This window comes from Bombina bombina, chromosome 1 (assembly GCF_027579735.1).
Source record: "Bombina bombina isolate aBomBom1 chromosome 1, aBomBom1.pri, whole genome shotgun sequence".
In the NCBI taxonomy this organism is placed as follows: Eukaryota; Metazoa; Chordata; class Amphibia; order Anura; family Bombinatoridae; genus Bombina; species Bombina bombina.
In genome coordinates, this window is record NC_069499.1 from 514,763,935 (window position 1) to 514,784,245 (window position 20,311).

Here is a 20,311-nt window from a genome sequence, read left to right on the forward strand (position 1 = left end):
AATATCACTCCTGGCCAGCAGGAGGAGGCAAAGAGCACCACAGCAAAGCTGTTAAGTATCACTTCCCTTCTCACAAACGCCAGTCATTCTCTTTGCCTGCGTTGCAAGGAGGTGGTGAAGTTTTCGGTGTCTGATAAGAAGTTCTGCAATCAAGATTTTATTATTTTAAAGCAGAGTAGGTTTGCTCTGATCTTTCCTGGGGTTTAGCCTTGGTCCACGTCAGTCTCTTCAGTAGGGCAGTGGTGGCTTTTAAGCAATTGGGAACTTGTGGGGTACAATCCTCACTGCGCTTTCTCAAACAATTTTGCTGTCTTATTCTGAAAGCCTGAGTAAGCTTACTCAGTTCTTTCCTTTTCCACAGGTCCATGTGAGGAGTGTCACCCTCTCAAACCAGGTGAGCTGTCCTGCTGCTGGACAGACTGATTTTCAGGTAAGTGCCATGTTTAATTTTTCTTTAAGTGTAAGGAAAATCTGGAACTTGAGCAGCTAGCTCCAGTTAACAAATTAAGGGGACATTTTATTATTGATCCTATTAAGGGTTAATAGTTTGGCAGTTTGCTGGCACTGTGGGACATTTTTTTTATTGTTATTGGTGGCTCAGTTTGTGTCCTTAGCTCTGGATGAGATCTGGGCAGGACTTTTGTGAGGTTTATGGGCCGTTTTTGTATAATCTTTTAGTACGACCATACTTCCATCGGAACTTGTAATTTCGACTGCCGGGACGGCCCCAGATTTAAAAGTGGTGGGTCCTTTCAGAGGCTGAGGTTAGTTGGCCCGCTTTCCATTTTCTCTCTGAAGAGAAAGTATCGGTGAATTCAGCTTCCGGAATAGTGACGCAGATGTTGCCTGCTCAGCTATAGACGGGCTCAGATGACGGATTCACAGGTCCGGAGTTCAGCCAGATCAATTGCAGCAGGACAGGTAGGCACCTCAGTAAGGCTGCTGAGGTGTAGAGGGTTGCCTGGGGAATTGCAGTATATCTGCTCCATTTTTTTCAATACATATATTTTAAAGGCACAGTAGCATTTTTATCAGTTATCTTATTAAGGGTAAAATAAAAGCAGTTTTTATTTTCTCTTTTGGGGCTTTTTTGTTATAAGATGGATCAAGATGCTTTGCAGATTGTTGCATGCAAACTATGTTTTGACTCCCAGGTGGAACCACCAGTACCATTTTGTTCTTCATGTATTGAGAGAACTTTGTGTTATAGGGATAGACTTTTTGATCATGAGCCACCATTAGCTAAAGCGGATGCTGTGCATGCAGTGCCCTGCGTTTCCTCTCACAATCCGGTAGGATTTTCTTTGCAAGATATTGCTGTGGTGACATTTTATCACTGGAATATTAAAATATAGCTCACAGATTTTATCCCTTGCAATTCACATAGCTGGTTTTAAAATTGAATATTCAAGTAGTTCTTTGGCTAGTGTCTGTCTAAGAAGAACACTCCCAATAGCCTTTGAATGGCATTTGATAAACCATTCCCAATGGAATTGGGGTATAAAAAACTGGAACACCAAAGCCTTTTCCTCTCTCTCTTCCATCTCCTGATGAAAATGATGGCTGATGTTGGACACATTGGTGAATTTGGCTAAGTATATCCCTAGGATTATTTTGGCAGTATTGAACAAATTGGGGTTGTAGTAGAGTTGCCCTGTATTAATTATTTGGACTGTTTTGCTGTAAAATAGATGTGTATATATACCTGTAAATATTTCTCTTATTGTATTAACATATATTGATTCCTAATAAACTCTTTGGAAACAATGGATACCCTTTAAACTAATTAATAACCACAATTGCTCCCAGGTGTCCTCTGCGGTATCTGAGGCGCTGTCTGCTTTTCCCATACTCCAGGAAAAGCGCAAGAGGAAGTTTAAAGAATCAGTAAGATTTCTGATCAGGTTGTGGCTAGCCAAGGTTCCCTTTCTCAAAAGTCTGAGGAGGAAATCACTTTTGTAGTGTCTGAGGGTGAAATCTCAGACTCTGACAGTATAATTCCTTCTTCTGATGCTGAAGTTGTATCCTTCAGGTTTAAGCTGGAACACCTCCGCCTGTTACTTAAGAAGGTTTTAGCTACCTTGGACGACTCCGATACGACTGTCGTAGCAAATCCTAAGATATCCTAGTAAACTAAACAAGTACTTTGATGTTTCCTCCGCGGTGGAGGTTTTCCCTGTACCAGACCATGCTACAGAGATTATTGCACGGGAGGCCTGGAATTCCTTTTTCTCCATCTTCAATTTTCAAGAAATTGTTTCCAATAGCTGACTCTATTAAGGAGTCGTGGCAGACGGTTCCTAAAGTGGAAGGAACGATTTCCACTTTGGCCAAGAGGACCACTATTTCCCATAGAGGAAATCCTGGTCTGCGGATGTTTCATCTAAGTCCAAGCTTTTGGCCATTCCCTACAAGGGTAAGACCTTGTTTGGGCCGGGCTTGGATGAAATTATTTCAGATATTACAGGAGGAAAAGGACATTTCCTCCCACAGGATGAGAGAAATAAACAGAAAGGGCGTCAGAGTAATTTTCATTCCTTTCGAAACTTTAGAGGTAAACCTCCCCCCCCTCTTTCAAGCAGGAACAGTCCAAGCCCAATCAGTCTTGGAACAAGGGGAAGCAATCTAAGAAGCCTGCAAATGATTGAAAATTAGCATGAAGGGCCTGCCCCCGATCCGGGAGCGGATCCAGAGGGGGGCAGACTTTCTGAATTCGCTCAAGCTTGGATACAAGATGATCTGGATTCTTGGGCAGTGGACATCGTATCTCAGGGGTACAAACTAGAATTCAAGACTTTTCCTCCCAGAGGCAGGTTCCTCCTCTTAATATTATCTGTAGACCAGATAGCTCAGGGTCTATGGACTCAGGAGGAGTCAGATCTCCCCATAAACATCCTAGAGCTGACAGCAATCTTCAATGCTCTACTGGCCTGGCCTCAGTTAGCTTTAGCCCGTTTTTTCAGGTTCCAGTGGGACAACATAACGTCAGTGGCGTACATCAACCACCAGGGAGGCACTCAGAGTTCCTTGGCCATGACAGAGGTGGCTCAAATTATTCAGTGGGCGGAGACCCACAACTGTTGTCTATCTGCGATCCACATTCCAGGAGTCGATAATTGGGAAGCTAATTTTCTGAGCTGGCAGACTTTTCATCCGGGGAGTGGGAACTTAATCCGGAGGTGTTCTCCAGCTTGACCCTCAAATGGGGGTGGCCGGAGCTGGATCTCATGGCATCTCGGCAGAATGCCAAGCTTCCAAGGTACGGTTCGAGGTCAAGGGATCCACAGAATGTACTGATAGATGCCCTGGCGGCCCCTTGGAATTTCAGTCTAGCATAATTTCCCCCATTCGCTCTCCTTCCATGAGTCATTGCTGGGATCAAGCAGGAGAGGATGTCAGTGATTCTCATAACTCCAGCGTGGCCTCGCAGGATCTGGTATGCAGACCTAGTGGAAATGTCATCTCTTCCATCTTGGAGACTACCTCTGAGGAAGGACCCCCTTCTTCAGGGCCCCTTCCTTCATCCAAATCTCGTTTCTCTGAAGCTGACTGCTTGGAGATTGAACTATTAATTTTATCTAAGCGCAGGTTCTCAGATTCGGTCATTGAGACCTTGATCCAGGCTCATAAGCCTTTGACTAGAAGGATTTACCATAAGATATGGCGTAAATATCTGTATTGGTGTGAATCCAGAGGCTACTCGTGGAGTAGAATCAGGATTCCTAGGATTTTGTTTTTTCTCCAGGAGGGTCTGGAGAAGGGTTTGTCAGCCTTGTCTATTTTGTTGCATAAGCGTCTGGCAGATGTGCCAGACCTGCAGTCCTTTTGTCAGGCCTTGGTCAGAATCAGGCCTGTGTTTAAACCTGTTACTCGTCCCTGGAGTCTTAACCTTGTTCTTAAAGTTCTACAGCAGGCTCCGTTTAAACCTATGCATTCCTTAGATATTAAGATGTTATCTTGGAAGGTTTTGTTCTTGTTGCCATTTCTTCTGCTCGGAGAGTCTCGGAGAGTCTCTGAATTCTCTGCGTTGCAGTGTGATTCACCTTATCTTATCTTTCATTCTGATAAGGTGGTTCTACGTACTAAGTTAGGTTTCCTTCCAAAAGTTGTTTCAGATAGGAATATTAATCAGGAAATCGTTGTTCCTTCTTTGTGTCCTAATCCTTCTTCTAATAAGGAGCATTTGCTGCACAACCTAGATATGGTGCGTGCATTGAAATTCTACTTGCAGGCGACTTAGGACTTTCGCCAGTCTTCTGCTTTGTTTGTCTGTTTTTCTGGGAAACGCAAGGGTCAGAAAGCTACGGCTACTTCTCTTTCGCTCTGGCTGAAGAGTATAATTTGTTTAGCCTATGAAACTTCTGGACAGCAGCCTCCTGAGATAATCACGGCTCTTTCCACGAGGGCTGTTTCTTCTTACTGGGCCTTCAAAAATCAAGCTTCTGTGGAACAAATTTGCAAGGCTGCAACTTGGTCCTCTTTGCATACCTTTTCTAAATGTTATAGATTTGATACTTTTGCTTCGGCTGAGGCTTCCTTTTGGAGAAAGGTTCTTCAAGCAGTGGTGCCTTCTGTTTAGGTTGCCTGTCTTGTCCCTCCCTTACCATCTATGTCCTCTAGCTTGGGTATTGATTCCCAACAGTAATTGATGATGATCCGTAGAATCACTGTGTCATTAGAAACTAAACAAAATGTATGCTTACCTGATAAATTTATTTATTTCTTGACACGGTGAGTCCACAACTCGCCCTGCTTTTCAGACAGTTTTTTGGTATATAAACCTCAGGCACCTCTGCACCTTGTGTTATTTCCTTTCTCTCCTTTCCCTTGGTCGAATGACTGGGGTTTGTGGGAAGGGAAGTGATACTTAAAGGGACACTGTACCCAAATTTTTTCTTTCGTGATTCAGATTGAGCATGACATTTTAAGCATCGTTCAAATTTACTCCTTTTATCAATTTTTCTTCATTCTCTTGGTATCTTTATTTGAAATGCAAGAATGTAAGTTTAGATGCCGGCCCATTTTTGTTGAACAACCTGGGTTGTCCTTGCTGATTGGTGGATAAATTCATTCACCAATAAAAAAGTTGCGGTCCAGAGTACTGAACCCAAAACAAGCTTAGATGCCTTCTTTTTCAAATAAAGATAGCAAGAGAACGAGGAAAAATTGATAATAGGAGTAAGTTAGAAAGTTGCTTAAAATTGCATGCTCTTTCTGAATTACAAAAGAAAAATTTTGGGTACAGTGTCCCTTTAACAGCTTTGTTGTGGTGCTCTTTGCCTCCTCCTGCTGGCCAGGAGTGATATTCCCAACAGTAATTGATGATGATCCGTGGACTCACCGTGTCAAGAAAGAAATACATTTATCAGGTAAGCATAAATTTTGTTTTTTAGCTACTGTTATCTTATATGTCCTAATGTCTGTACTAAAGGTCCAAGTGTCTTGTGCCAATGCACTGGGATATCTAACTTTTAACCGCAGTGCCTACCGCCATCTGCTTATGGAATGTAGAAACAGACCGCAACTATATGCCCTGCTAATCAATAATCTAAGTAAAGATGCAAAAATATCCAAAGACTTCACAGAAGAATTTAAAATTCAGCAGTATATAGGTCTGCCTTCACTCAGGTAAGTTAAATTAAGAACAATCATTTTGAATAAAAAAATATATATTTTACTTAAAGGGATATGAAACCCAAAATGTTCCTTTCATTATTTATACAGAGCATGTGATTTTAAACAACTTTCCTATATACTTCTATTTCCAAATTTGCTTCATTCTCTTGGTATCCTTAGTTGAAAAGCATACATAGGTAGGCTCAGGAGCAGCAATGCATTACTGGGAGCTAACTGCTGATTGCACATAAATATTATTTGTTCACCAGATTTGTTTAGTTAGTTCCCAGTAGTGTATTGCTGGTCCTTCACCTAAAGATACCAAGAGAATGAAGCAAATTTGATAACATAAGTAAATTAGAAAGTTGTTTAAAATCACATGCTCTATCTGTATCATGAAATAAAAAATGGATTTCACATCCCTTTAAGAAAGGCTTTGTGCAGAAGTTAATGTCTGGCTTTCTAATAACTTTTGTTTTAATTCTGTGCATAAGTATTCAGTGTAATAAAGGTCAGTTTAGGGATACACTAAATATATAAGTAAACTAAATGAGTTCCAGCCACATGGAGTTTGTATTATAAAGCACAAGTACCATGAGCTGGCAAATTGATACAGCAATTCTTGTAATTGTTTTCACCTACTGCTTCTCTTCAGTAAACAAGGAATTCTAATTGCCTCATTACTCACTGTTTGACTGATATTTAACTCTGTGGTTAGTTTTTCTTTTACAACAATCTCTGCTTTCTACAATGGAATTAATATGTGTTATAATTGCAGGGTAACATAATTTTATGGAATATACTATTAAGTTGGCTTATATTGTTGTATTTATAGTCTTAAAGGGACAGTAAAATCAAAATTAAACTTTCATGTTTCAGACAGGGCAAGAAATTTTAAACAACTTTCCAGCTTACTGCTATTATCTAATTGTGATTTGTTCTCTTAGTATCCTTTGTTGAAAAGCATAACTAATGTAGGCTCAAAAGCAGTAATGCACTACTGGGAGCTAGCTGTTGATTGGTGACTGCACTATATGCCTCTTGTTATTGGCTCACTCAATGTGGTCAGCTAGCTCCCAGAAGTGCATTGCTGCTCCTTCAACAAAGAGACTGGAGCAAATTTGAAAACAGAAGTAAATTTATGTTGTTTAAACATGTATGCTGTAAATGAATCATGAAAGCAAAAATGTTCAAAAACTTCAAACCATCTTAAATACAAGTAACATAGTAACATAGTAACATAGTAGATAAGGTTGAAAAAAAGACTGAAGTCCATCGAGTTCAACCTATACAAATCTAAAATACTTACAAAAAGCTCCAGTTAAGCTTAAATAACCCCATTAAAATGTGACCCATTTAATACTAGCAATCATATCCATGAATTTTGTTAGTATACAGAAACTTATCCAGACTATTTTTAAATGTATCTATGGTATTGGCATTCACTACCTCCTTTGGTAATGAGTTCCACAATTTTATTGCTCTCACAGTGAAAAAACGTTTCCGTTGCAGGAGATTAAATCTCCTTTCCTCCAACCTTAAATTATGACCTCTTGTCAGAAACAATTTTCTTGGAATAAACAGAGCTTCTGCCATCTCTGTATATGGGCCTTGAATATATTTATATAAAGTAATCATGTCACCTCTCAAGCGCCTTTTTTCTAAAGAAAACAGACCCAGTTTGGCTAGCCTCTCCTCATAGGTTAATTTCTCCAATCCCCTTATTAGCTTTGTGGCCCTTCTCTGAACTTTTTCTAGTTCTGCAATATCTTTTTTAGCAATTGGTCCCCAGAACTGCACTCCAAACTCAAGGTGAGGTCTTACCAGGGCTTTATATAATGACAGAATTATGCTTTCCTCCCTTGAATCAATACCTCTTTTAATACATGCTAGTATCTTATTAGCCTTTGAAGCCGCTGCCCTGCATTGTGCACCCATCTTTAGCTTGTTATCTATTACTACTCCCAAATCCCTTTCCTCCTGTGTTTGGCTAAGTCTTGTCCCATTTAAAAAATACGTAGCCTGCTTATTTTTACTTCCAAAATGTAGAACCTTGCATTTTTCCGTATTAAATCTCATTTTCCATTCACTTGCCCATAGTTCTAATTTTAGCAAATCCCTTTGTAAAGACAGTTCGTCCTGCTCTGACCTTATGACCTTACTTAACTTAGTATCATCTGCAAAAATATAGATGTCGCTATTTAATCCTTGCTCCAAGTCATTTATAAAAATATTAAAAAGAACAGGGCCCAGTACTGATCCCTGGGGGACGCCACTGATTACCTTTGTCCAATCTGAGTATGATCCATTTACTACTACTCGTTGCTCCCTATCTTTTATCCAGTTATTTATCCATGAGCTAACATTTTCAGCTATTCCCAGTCCTTTAATTTTGTGCATTAATCTCTCATGTGGCACTGTATCAAATGCCTTTGCAAAATCTAAGTATATCACATCCACTGATTCCCCTTTATCTATATTTTGACTTACTTCCTCGTAGAATCTAATCAGATTAGTTTGACATGATCTATTTCTCCTAAAGCCATGCTGATTAGAACTCATAATCTTGTTTACACGAATATGTTCATCAATATAATCCCGTATAATCCCTTCAAATATCTTCCCCACTATTGATGTCAGACTAACTGGTCTATAGCTTCCTGGATCATCCCTGCTTCCCTTTTTGAAGAGTGGCACCACATCAGCTTTACGCCAATCCTGGGGTACCATGCCTGAGGATAATGAGTCTTGAAAAATTAAGAGTAAAGGTTTGTCTATAACAGTGCTAAGTTCCCTCAACACCCTTGGGTGTATTCCATCTGGGCCTGGAGTTTTATTTACCTTAATATTTTCCAGTTTTTTCCTGATATCCTCTAAACAAAACCCAGTTAGTGGTATGGACTGGCATGTTCTATTATGTTCAAAAGTATCATTCAATGGTTCTTCTCTTGTGTATACTGAAGAAAAAAACTGGTTTAGTACCTCAGCCTTCTCCCTGTCATTATTTATCATGCTACCCTCCACACATTTTAATGTACCTATATTATCCTTCTTAGATTTTTTGCTATTTATGTACTTAAAGAACCTTTTAGGGTTAGACTTAGAATCCTTAGCAATTAATTTTTCATTTTCAATTTTGGCTAATTTGATTGCTTTTTTGCATGCTTTGTTACATTCCTTATAAATATTGTATGCTGAGTCTGTACTATTTTCTTTTAATAATTTAAATGCCCTACGTTTTTTCCTAATTTCTCTTAACACATTTTAAGTATTTAATGTATTTGTATATTTGTATATTTCCTTTTTTTAAATAGTTTAACTATAAATGGAGGACCACCTATCAACAGTTCTTCATGGGAAGGTAAGAACATTTATTTAATGTAAAAAGAAGAATGATTTCCATCTATAGGGGAGGAGAGTCCATTGCTTTATTCATTACTGTTGGGAATTAAAAACCTGGCCACCAGGAGGCAAAGATACCCCAGCCAAAGGCTTAAATACCTCCCCCACTTCCCTCATCCCCCAGTCTTCTTTGCCTTTCATCACAGGAGGATGGCAGAGGAGTGCCGGAGTTTCGGAGTAGTCTCTTATGGAGGGTAGTACTCTTCACATTGGGACTGGAGTTTTAAGTAGTCCTGTCAGCCTCTCAGTGAGAGCCTGGGCGAAAGTTAGAGTCCAGAGATGCAGGGAGAGTCTTTCTGCAAAACCATCCCGACTCATATTAACAGCTCCATAAGCAATCAACGTTGACGAGTTTCTCTGCCTGCTTTCTTCACTCAAGTCCATGTCAGGAGCGAGGCTACTAACCTGTCACACTTGAAGGGCCGTGTTCCTGTACCACGGCGTAGATTCTGGTAAGATTGCTTAATTTTTTATTAATAATGATAACATAGAAGACAGGGTCACAGTGTGGCGCCTTTTTATCTTTACAGAATCAAGGGTTAATATTCCTTGAAGGGAAATTTTGCACAGCCATTTTTAGCGCGTTTTTCCCTAGTGCAGGGGCGATCCTGCCAGGCATTCATGTGACTGGGTGTGGCTATCTATCCTTCTCTGTTGATCTGTGGCACAGGAGATGTAGTGGTTTCTGTAGTCCGGGTCCTAGGAGGTGGTGAGTGCCCCGGCCATTGGTGGTATAAAGGTGCCTTTTTTTATATAATAAAGTTAGTTTAACCAAACGCGCAAGCGATGGAGGACTCTGCCGCGTTGGAGGGCTCTCCTTGAGGTTCTGGTAGATCAGCCTTGATCTGCATGTTCCACATGCCTTGATAAAGTTACAACATCTAAATGTAAACGGATGTCTAGTACTACTGAGCCATCCACCTCTGAGGGTTCTTCGTCCCGGGAGGTGTGTTCCCTACATTCATCTCCGATTATACATGCAGCACCCCGGGGTCCAACCGTTACTCCTTTGGGAGAGATTCGTTGGCCGTCAGACTTTGCGGACCAACTGGAATCTGCGGTTTCGAAAGTGATCCATGCCTTACCACATTCTGCTAAGCGCATAGCGACCCGGCCCAGGGTTTGTCCATGCTGATGGCTGATCCAGAGGCTCTATACGATGACGAGGCCCACTCCGACTCTTTGGAGGAGGCCCCTTCTGGGTCGGAGTCCGTGTCATCTAAACCTCCGGCGGCGGAGGAGCCTGGTTATAGATTAAGGATGGAGAATTTGCGCTTTCTGCTACAGCAGGTGATTGCTACTCTGGAGATTCCGGAACCTAAGATACCGGAGGAACCTGCAATTCCTAAGCTTGACAAGGTATACGAGGACAGGGTAGTGTCTCAGTCTTTCCCAGTTCCCATTAAGATGGCAAATATTATTAAGAATGAATGGGAGCGATTAGGGTAGTCCTTTTCCCCTTCTTCTTCTTTTAAAAAAACTGTTCCCCGTTCCGGACTCTCATCTTGAGCTATGGGGGACAATCCCTAAGAGGGATGGGGCCATTTCTACACTCGCGAAGCGGACGACTATTCCCCTCAAAGATAGTTCGTAGTTTAATAGCCCATGGATAAAAAGCTGAAAAACATGTTGAGAAAGATGTTTCAGCACACGGGGTTTGTTTTTCAGCCAGCAGCAGCTGTTGCAGCGGTCGCTGGAGCTGCGACATATTGGTGTGAATCCCTGTGTGAAATGGTCGAGGGGGAGACATCCATCAACGAGATACAGGAGAAGATTAAAGCGCTGAAGGTCGCCAATTCTTTCATCTGTGATGCCAATATGCAAATTATTCGCCTGAATGCTAAGGTGTCAGGTTTTTCAGTTTTAGCGTGCAGGGCTCTGTGGCTAAAATCTTGGTCTACGGACATGACCTATAAAGCGAGGCTGCTGTCCCTGCCTTTTAAAGGAAAGATCCTGTTCGGTCCAGGATTGGATTAGTTTATATTCACGGTTACGAGAGGCAAGGAAGCTTTCCTACCACAGGATAAGAAGGCTAAGCCTAAGGGATCTACTTTTCGTCCCTTTCGTGCGGACAAGGCCCAGCGCCAGCAACCCTCTGCGAAAGCAGACCAGTCCAAGGGATCTTGGAAGCTGGCTCAATCTTGGAATAAGTCCAAGGGCAGATCAAACCTGTCTTCAAGACCGGAGAAGAGAGAGGCCTTTCTAGAGTGTGTGAGAGATCTCGCCTCTCTCAGGGTTTTCATACCAGTACCCCTAGCCGAAAGAGGTCTAGGGTACTATTCCAACCTTTTTGTGGTTCCAAAGAAGGAGGGCAGCTTCCGCCCGATTCTGGACCTAAAGTGTTTAAACAAGTTTCTGATTGTTCCATCGTTCAAAATGGAAACAATCAGATCTATTCTGCCCCTAGTTCAAGAGGGACAGTTCATGACGACTATAGACTTACGTTCATGTGCCAATCCACAGGGACCACTTCAGGTTCCTACTATTTGCATTTTTGGACCAACAGTTTCAGTTTGTAGCCCTTCTTTTCGGTCTGGCGACAGCCCTGAGAGTCTTCACGAAGGTTCTGGGGGCGCTGCTTGCAGTGGCCAGATCCAGGGGCATTGCGGTGGCGCCTTACCTGGACGACATCCTGGTTCAGGCGCCATCGCTCAGCCTCGGAGAGGATCATTTGAGGGCTCTTCTTCTTCTGCTCTAATCTTACGGTTGGAAGATTAACTCAGGAAAGAGTTCCTTGGTTCCCAGTAACAGGGTGGAGTTCCTGGGCACGATAATAGACTATGTCCATGAAGATATTTCTCACAAATCAGCGGCGCAGGAAGCTTGCGTCCAACTGTCTTGCCTTTTAGTCCTCCTCAAGCCCATCAGTGGCTCAATGTATGGAGGCAATAGGTCTCATGGTGTCAAGCATAGATGTCATCCCATTCGCCAGGTTCCACCTCAGACCTCTTCATTTGTGCATGTTGAGACAGTGGAACGGCGATCATTCAGATCTCTCACAGCTGATATCCCTGGATGCTCGGACTCGGAACTCCCTCTCTTGGTGGATTCGTCTGGAGCAACTGTCCATGGGGACATCCTTCTTGAGACTGTCCTGGGAGATTGTGACCACGGACGCCAGTCTGTCAGGATGGGGAGCTGTTTGGGGTGCCAGGATGGCACAAGGAAAGTGGTCCAGGGAGAAGTCTCTCCTTCCGATCAACATCCTAGAACTATGAGCAATCAACAATGCTCTGAAGGCTTGGCCTTCTCTGGGGTCGGTCAGTTTTATCAGATTCCAGACCGACAACATTACCTCGGTGGCTTACATCAACCATAAGGGGGGTATGAGGAGCTCCCTCGCGATGAGGGAGGTGCCTCGGATTCTGGAGTTGGCAGAGTCCCACGACTGCTCGCTCTCAGCGATTCACATTTCGGGTGTGGACAACTGGGAAGCGGACTTTCAAGCAGACAGTCCTTCCATCTGGGGGAATGGTCTCTTCACCCCAAAGTTTTTGCGGAGATTTGTCACGGATTGGCAACGTCGGAGATAGATCTCATGGCGTCCAGACTCAATTGCAAGCTACCTCGATACGGGTCGAGGTCCAGGGATCCCCAGGCAGAGCTGATAGATGCCTTAGTGGTTCCTTGGGGATTGAGCCTAGCTTAAATTTTTCCTCCGTTACCACTTCTACCTCGCATAGTGGCACATATCAAACAGGAGCGGGCATCGGCCATTCTGATTGCTTCTCCGTGGCCACGGAGGACGTGGTTTGCGGATCTGGTGGGGATGTCATCCTCTCCACCGTGGAGGTTACCCTGTCACAGGGATCTGCTGTCATAGAGCCCCTTTCAGCATCAAAATCTAGATTCTCTAAGGCTGACTGCGTGGAGATTGAACGCCTAGTCTTAGCCAAGAGAGGCTTTTCTAAAAGTGTGATACTCTAATTCAGGCAAGGAAGCCAGTCACTCGTCGCATCTATCATAAGGTGTGGAGGACTTACTTGTCCTGGTGTGAGAAGCATGCATATCCTTGGCATAATTCTCCAGGATGGTTTGGAGAAGGGTCTTGCCGCTAGTTTCTTAAAGGGACAGATTTCGGCATTATCAGTTTTGTTGCATAGGAGACTCGCTGAGCTCCCTGACATCCAATCTTTTGTTCAGGCTCTGTCTAGAATCAGACCTGTCTTTAGGCATTCGGCTCCGCTTTGGAGCTTAAACTGAGTCTTTAAGATTTTGCCGAAGGTTCCGTTTGAACCTATGCATTCCATAGACATTAAGATTCTGTCCTGGAAAGTTCTCTTCCTGTTGGCTATTGCATCGGCACGCAGAGTATCTGAGCTAGCTGCCTTGCAATGTGACCCTCCTTATCTGGTGTTTCATGCAGATAAGGCTGTTCTGCGCACTGGGTTGGGGTTTCTCCCCAACATCAATCAGGAAATAAGTGTTCCTTCGATTCTGTCCTAACCCTTCTTCTTCAAAGGAGGGGTTACTTCATAACCTGGATGTGGTTCGTGCCTTGAAGTTTTATCTTCAGGCTACCAAGGATTTCAGACAGTCTACATCTCTTTTTGTGGTGTATTCTGGGAAGCGCAAGGGGCAAAGGACCTCTGCCACTTCTTTGTCTTTTTGGTTGAGGAGTATGATTCACTTGGCTTATGAGACAGCGGGACATAAGCCTCCTCTGAGGATCACGGCTCATTCAACTAGAGCTGTGGCTTCGTCTTGGGCCTTCAAGAATGAGGCCTCTATGGAGCAATTTTGTAAGGCGACTACCTGGTCCTCCTCACACACTTTTGCAAAGTTTTACAAGTTTGACGTTTTTGCTTCTGTGGAAGCTGTTTTTGGGAGAAATGTTTTGCAGGCTGGGGTGCCCTCTGATTAGGGTCCGCCTTTTTACCCTCCTGGTTGCATTCAGTGTCCTCTAGTGCTTGGGTATATGTTCCCAACAGTAATGAATGAAGCCGTGGATTCTCCTCCCCTTTAGATGGAAAACTTAAATTATGCTTAACTGATAATTTCATTTCCATCGAGGGGCGGAGAGTCCACGGCTCCAGCCCATATCTCTGATAGGCAGACCTAAATTTAATACTCTTCTGGCACCATTTATACCCTGATATTTCTCCTACTGTTCCTGATTCCCTCGGCAGAGTGACTGGGGGATGAGGGAAGTGGGGGAGGTATTTAAGCCTTTGGCTGGGGTGTCTTGTTCTCCTCCTGGTGGCCAGGTTCTTAATTCCCAACAGTAATGAATCAAGCCGTGGACTCTCCTCCCCTCAATGGAAATGAAATTATCAGATAAGCATAATTTATGTTTTCTAATATGCAACCTGAAACCTTTTTTATTACTGTATAATCAAAGTTTGCCTCTGTGTTATCATCTGATTATATGATATAGTCCCGTATTTTTTTCTTGTTACCCATTTTATACTATACACTTTAGCAAAATTATAACGTTTCTTTTTACTTGATGTTGAGAGAATAGAAATAGGAATCATTTTATGCACTTTAGATGCCTAACCCATCTGTAAATTATAGTGCAGTGACAGTGATACTGTAATTTCCAATCAGCTCTTTATACGTACAGTAATTTGTTTTAGTCTTTCTGTTTATTCTGCCTCCCTGTTTTTACCATCTTTTCTTCCTATACTAATTAGTCATTTCTTGATTCTTGCCACATATATCTATTTTTTTCCTCAACTCTTCCGTAGCTTGCTTTTCTCTTTACTTTCATTTTTACCTACATTATTTAATTTCTTTTTTTTCTTTAACTTCTTTTCTTTTGTAACACTTTTAACCAGAAAACAATCATACTCAGAAAAACATCTGCTATTAGGGAGAGACCCTAGGTAAAGTTGAGTGTTTTTAATAGGAAATTCCTCATAGAAATTTTTATTTAAAGGAATATTCTAGCTCCTCCTATTACTAGGTGTTAAACATGTTCAAAAGATCATAATCATTGTTGCACTAATAAAGGCATCCCCTTTATGACCTGTGACTGGAACATACAAATGTATGCATGCTTCTCATTTGCTCCCTAAATGTATCATGTGCTGTTTGCATTTTAATCACACACAAAAAGAACCACTATGATACTGCTCAGTATTCTGTTAGTATTCTGTTAGTAAAATACAAGTGCAGGCTCACAGATATGATAGATCATAGAGGAGTCATGTTCACATGTTCATTTTTAATTGGCACCTGGCTAAGCATTGAACATGGATCTATGTTACTGTATTTATGACAGCACAATTTTTCCCATAAACAAACATAAGACTGCACATTGCATGATAAATATCTGCTCAAGTCTAGACATCTCATAGCTAATAATATGCTGTACTTTGTTATTTAACCATACATATGTCTGAGTAGTAATCCTCTATGATCGATCATATCTGTGAGCCTGCACTTCTTGTATTTTACTAACAGAATACTAAGCAGGAGACATAAACAACCGCTCAGTATCATAGCGGTTCTTGAATGAGCTGTGACCGGTTAGCTGAGGGAGCTGCACACACTGGTCCGCCGCAGAACCGCTATCGCTATGATGATACTAAGCGGTTGTTTTTAGTTGCTCAATGAAAATGCCCCCTTCAGCATAAACGGCGAGTTGCAAATCACGGTGACTTGCAAGATCGACTAGTTTTATTTTGTGGACGATGTCTACAAGCTCAGGATGACGTCAGGGGTGGAGGGCTCAGGTGGCCATCTCAAAACAGCCGAAGGTGAAATAATAAGTAATTTTACTGTCACTACATAATTCCATCAAAATTGGGATACTGTTTGCAGTACTAATCATTGCAAACAATATCTAAATACATTTGAACATTTTTTAGGTTGACTCTCCCTTTAACCTTATACTTTTTAATATCCATTAAAGCTTCTGACATCAAGAAATTAAAAACTCTAGAACCTAAGAAGAGTTATGTTCCACATTGGAAAGGGGAAGAAGACCCAACTGTAGCATTAAAGGTTTCATCATAAAGATAGCAACTGTTAAAACAGAAACAGGTGTATTAAAGAGATATAAACCACAGATTCTGCCCTCATTACTTTTTGTGGCTAGTTCTTTGCTTAAAGAGGTTTTATGTATTTTAGGCATCCAAGACCCTAAATAATCAGAGGCTTTTTTTTCTGTTCCCTATTAAAATAATTTTCAGAAAGTGAACCAAGCCTGGTCCTTTTTTTTTTTAATAGGATATTTCCTTAACCGGATTCTAAAATAGAGCTTTAGGAAACTTTTTCAATGGTGGGTGGTGCTATTTCTTAGCAAAACATACTACTATTCCTCTAGTGGATAGTACCTCTTTCAGGAAACATATGGAGATGATATTGGTAACCTTTCATCAAAATGCTTTTTTTCAGTAGCCATTGCTTCTGTAGCAGTTACATCAGCTCTTTGGTGTGACAATGTGTCTAAGCAAATGTCAGAAGAATCTGTGGATGAAGATTTTCAAAATTGTTTGACTAATGCACTTATTTGTGGTCCCATTGTTGACATAATTAGATTTTATGTTAAATATATGACTGTGCTGACCAGAACGGCTTTATGATTTAAGTCCTTGTTATAAAACAGGGTGTCCAAAGATCTCTACTTTCCAAGGAATAATTTATTTAAACTTGGTCTTGTTATTATTTTCACTGTCTAAAGGAAAAATAACTTTTCTCCTTAAAAATAAAATAGTCATTTCTTTCCTAAGATGTGGAGAGTCCACAACGTCATTCAATTACTAGTGGGAATATCACTCCTAGCCAGCAGGAGGAGGCAAAGAGCACCACAGCAAAGCTGTTAAGTGTCACTCCCCTACCCATAATCCCCAGTCATTCTCTTTGCCTCTGTCAATGGAGGAGGTGAAGTTTGGAGTCTGAAGAAATATATTCCTTTTTCGGGTACTTTCCACGTCAATCTCTTCAGTAGAGTAGTGGTGACTTTTAAGCAGTTAGGAAGTTGTGAGGTTGTCCTTGCTTTGTTTCCTAACACATTGCTGCCCATGGTACAGAAAGCCAGAGTTGGTTACTCTGTTCTTTCTTTTTCTACAGGTCTCTGTAAGGAGCATGTGTCCTTTCACGCCTTGTGAGCTGTCTTGCTGCTGAACAGCTAGACTGCAGGTAAGTGCTTTTGTTTTCTAGGTCTTGGAGACTTGCACTTCAGAAGAATATGTCATATGCAGTAGATGGGGACATTTTTAAAATCCTTTATACAGGATTTTCTTTGGCAGTGGGCAGGCACATTATGTATGTTGAGACTAGGGGTTAATCTTCCCTTTATTGGGACGTTTTTCCTCTTTGGGCTAATTTTGTTGAAACACTTTATTAGTATGTGTGTGGCTTATATTTTATACAGGGATTTAAGTATAAACTTAAAATTTGGCAGTTGGTTTTCTTTGCTTGCTAACTGACAGACTGCTTGAGTGTTTGTGTAAATTAAGCTCCTGTGTTGTAGGCAGAGGAAAAAAGTGTGCCTTTTACTTGCTGCATAGTTTCATCTCTCTGCCGGTGATGTGACTTCTCTTTGCTGTCGGATATTCACAGAGCGTAGCAACGTCATTGAATTTCACTCTCTTCAGTGTCGATCTACTATATGATCGTTTTAGAGACTTCTGGCAGCCAAATTGTGTATAAGTGTTACGGTAACGCACCTCAGCCTGTCTGAGGTGTAGGGGGCCTTATTGGTTTATTATTTTAAAGAATTTTTGCATAACGTTAAGCAGCTGTGGTATTAAAAATTCTTAAATTGACAGTGTATTTAAAAAAATATCTACAATTTGGGGAATGTTTAATTTAGTATTATGGACATGGCTTTTGACAAATGCTTGTTATGCCTTGAGGCACAAATTGTTTTGCCTATGCAATTCTGTGCTGCATGCTTAGCTAGAACACTTCAATTTAAAGATAAATTGTTGCCCTCTAAACCCAATGTCTCTCAGGACGATGCTGTTCAGGCAATGCCACAGCTTTCTCCTCAAACGTCCCAAGCCTCTATGGTGTCACATACAGTGCCCTGCAGTTCCTCTCAGCCTCCTGGAGGATTTTATTTGACTGCAGATTTTGCTGCACATGTATCTTCTGTGGTATCTGCGGAATTATCTGCTTTTCCTATGCTGGGAAAACGCAAGAGGAAAATTAGACATTCATATAGTAAGGTTTCTGTTCCACCTACTGCTACGCAGGTTACTCTCCCTCATAAGTCTGATGAGGAGGATACGTCGGTAGACTCTGAGAGTGAAGTCTCAGATTCGGACAGTATTATTCCTTAATCTGATACTGAAGAAGTAAACTTCAGATTTAAGCTTAAACACCTTTGTGTACTATTAAAGGAGGTGTTGGCTACTTTGGGCTACTTCAATACTTCTGTTGTTGTCAACCCTAAGAAGTCTAGTAAACTTAATAAATACTATGATGTTCCTTCCTCTGTGGAAGTTTTTTTCCTGTTCCAGACCGTGTTACAGAGATTATTTCACAGGAATGGGAGAAGCCATGGATATCTTTCCCCCATCTCCCATCTGTCAGGGTGCCAAGAATCAGACTGAGACCAGAAGTGCAAAAATAATCACACCTTTATTAATAGCAAAAAATAATAAAAAGTCCACAAGTCAAATAACAAGCCATGAGTCAAAACCAGAGCTGATAGTCAGACGAGCCGAGTCAGGAGCCAAAGCGAATAGTCAGACGAGCCGGAATCAGGAACAAGGAGAACAGCAGAGTCAGGCACAAGCCAGGGATCAAGAACCAGGAAGGACGGCAGCCAGGTAATACACAAAAACTCTCACAAACAGGTCTGAGACAACGCAAAGGCAAAGCATACTGAACAGAGGCCCTTTAAATAATAAGTGATGACATCACAATCTTGAGACTGCATCCTGTCTCACATGCATGATGCACACCAGTCTGGCCATAAAAGGTAGTGCAGGAAATGAGCAGCATCCCCCACAATGCACCATAGTCAGGAAGAGAGGTGAGTAAAATGGCTGGCAGCAGCACATGGCAAACACAACAGGGGAAAAACCCTGAGAGTACCCTCCCCTCAACGACCCCTCCCCCATGGGAGGACAAAAGGCTTATTGGGGAAACAGGCATGGAAGGCACGGAGGAGGGCGGGAGCATGAACATCAGAGGAGGGAACACAAGAACGCTCCTCTAGACCGTAGCCCCTCCAGTGAACCAAATACTGCACACGGCCCCTGGACATACGAGAGTCAATAATGCTGCTGACCTCATACTCATCATGGTTGTCAACAAAGATAGGACGGGGACGAGGCAACACAGTTGTAAACCGATTACAAACCAATGGTTTCAAGAGGGAGACATGAAAAACATTGGAGATGCGCATAGCAGGAGGAAGGTCAAGAGCGTAGGCCACAGGATTAACCTGTCGGAGTATTCGAAAAGGACCAACATAACGGGGAGCCAATTTATTGGAAGGCACACGAAGGTTCAAGTTGCGGGAGAACAGCCAAACTCTCTCACCAACCTGGTAGGAAGGTGCGGGCAGAAGCCTATGATCAGCCTGGAACTTTTGGCGCTGCATAGAACGATGAAGGCAATCCTGAATCTGCACCCACGTGGAACGGAGTTGCCGGAGATGCTCCTCCAAAGCCGGAATACCCTGAGACATGAATGAATCGGGCAACAAGGATGGTTGAAACCCATAATTCGCCATGAACAGGGATAACTTGGAGGAAGCAATAGCACTATTACGAGCAAACTCTGCCCAAGGTAACAGTTCAGACCAATTATTGTGGTGATCTGAGACATAGCAATGGAGGAACTGTTCCAGAGCTTGATTAGACCGTTCTGCAGCCCTATTGGATTGAGGGTGATATGCCTAGGAGAATCAAAGCTGGATCCCCATTTGAGCACAAAAGGAACGCCAAAATCTGGAGACAAACTGGCTACCCCGGTCCGACACTATCTCCTTGGGTAACCCATAGAAACGATAGACCTCCCGGGCAAAAATTGAAGCAAGCTCCTGAGCGGTAGGCAGCTTAATCAAGGGAATGCAATGTGACATTTTAGAAAAACGGTCAACCACAATAATGATAACGGTATTGCCATTGGAAACAGGGAGCTCGACAATGAAGTCCATGGAAAGATGTGTCCAAGGACGCTCACCATTAGCAATAGGTTGAAGAAGACCCACAGGAAGACGTCAATGATTCTTATTCTGTGCACAAACTAAGCAGGAGTAAACATACGCAGCAACATCAGAACGAAGACCTGGCCACCAGAATTGTCGAGTGACAGACCAAATCATTTGGCTCTTGCCTGGGTGACCTGCGGCTTTAGGATAGTGGTAAGTGTGCAAAAGTTTAGT

At 42.2% G+C, this 20,311-nt stretch overlaps 1 protein-coding gene across 1 annotated transcript in view; it reads left to right on the forward strand.

Moving 5' to 3' along the window:
* ANKAR (ankyrin and armadillo repeat containing) overlaps positions 1–20,311 on the forward strand; it is a 510,409-nt gene that overhangs the window by 421,181 nt on the left and 68,917 nt on the right. Inside the window, exons 20-21 of the mRNA XM_053698605.1 lie at positions 5,432–5,628; positions 8,931–8,977. Of these exons, the coding sequence (XP_053554580.1) occupies positions 5,432–5,628; positions 8,931–8,977 (244 nt within the window). The remainder of the gene's footprint in view (positions 1–5,431; positions 5,629–8,930; positions 8,978–20,311) is intronic.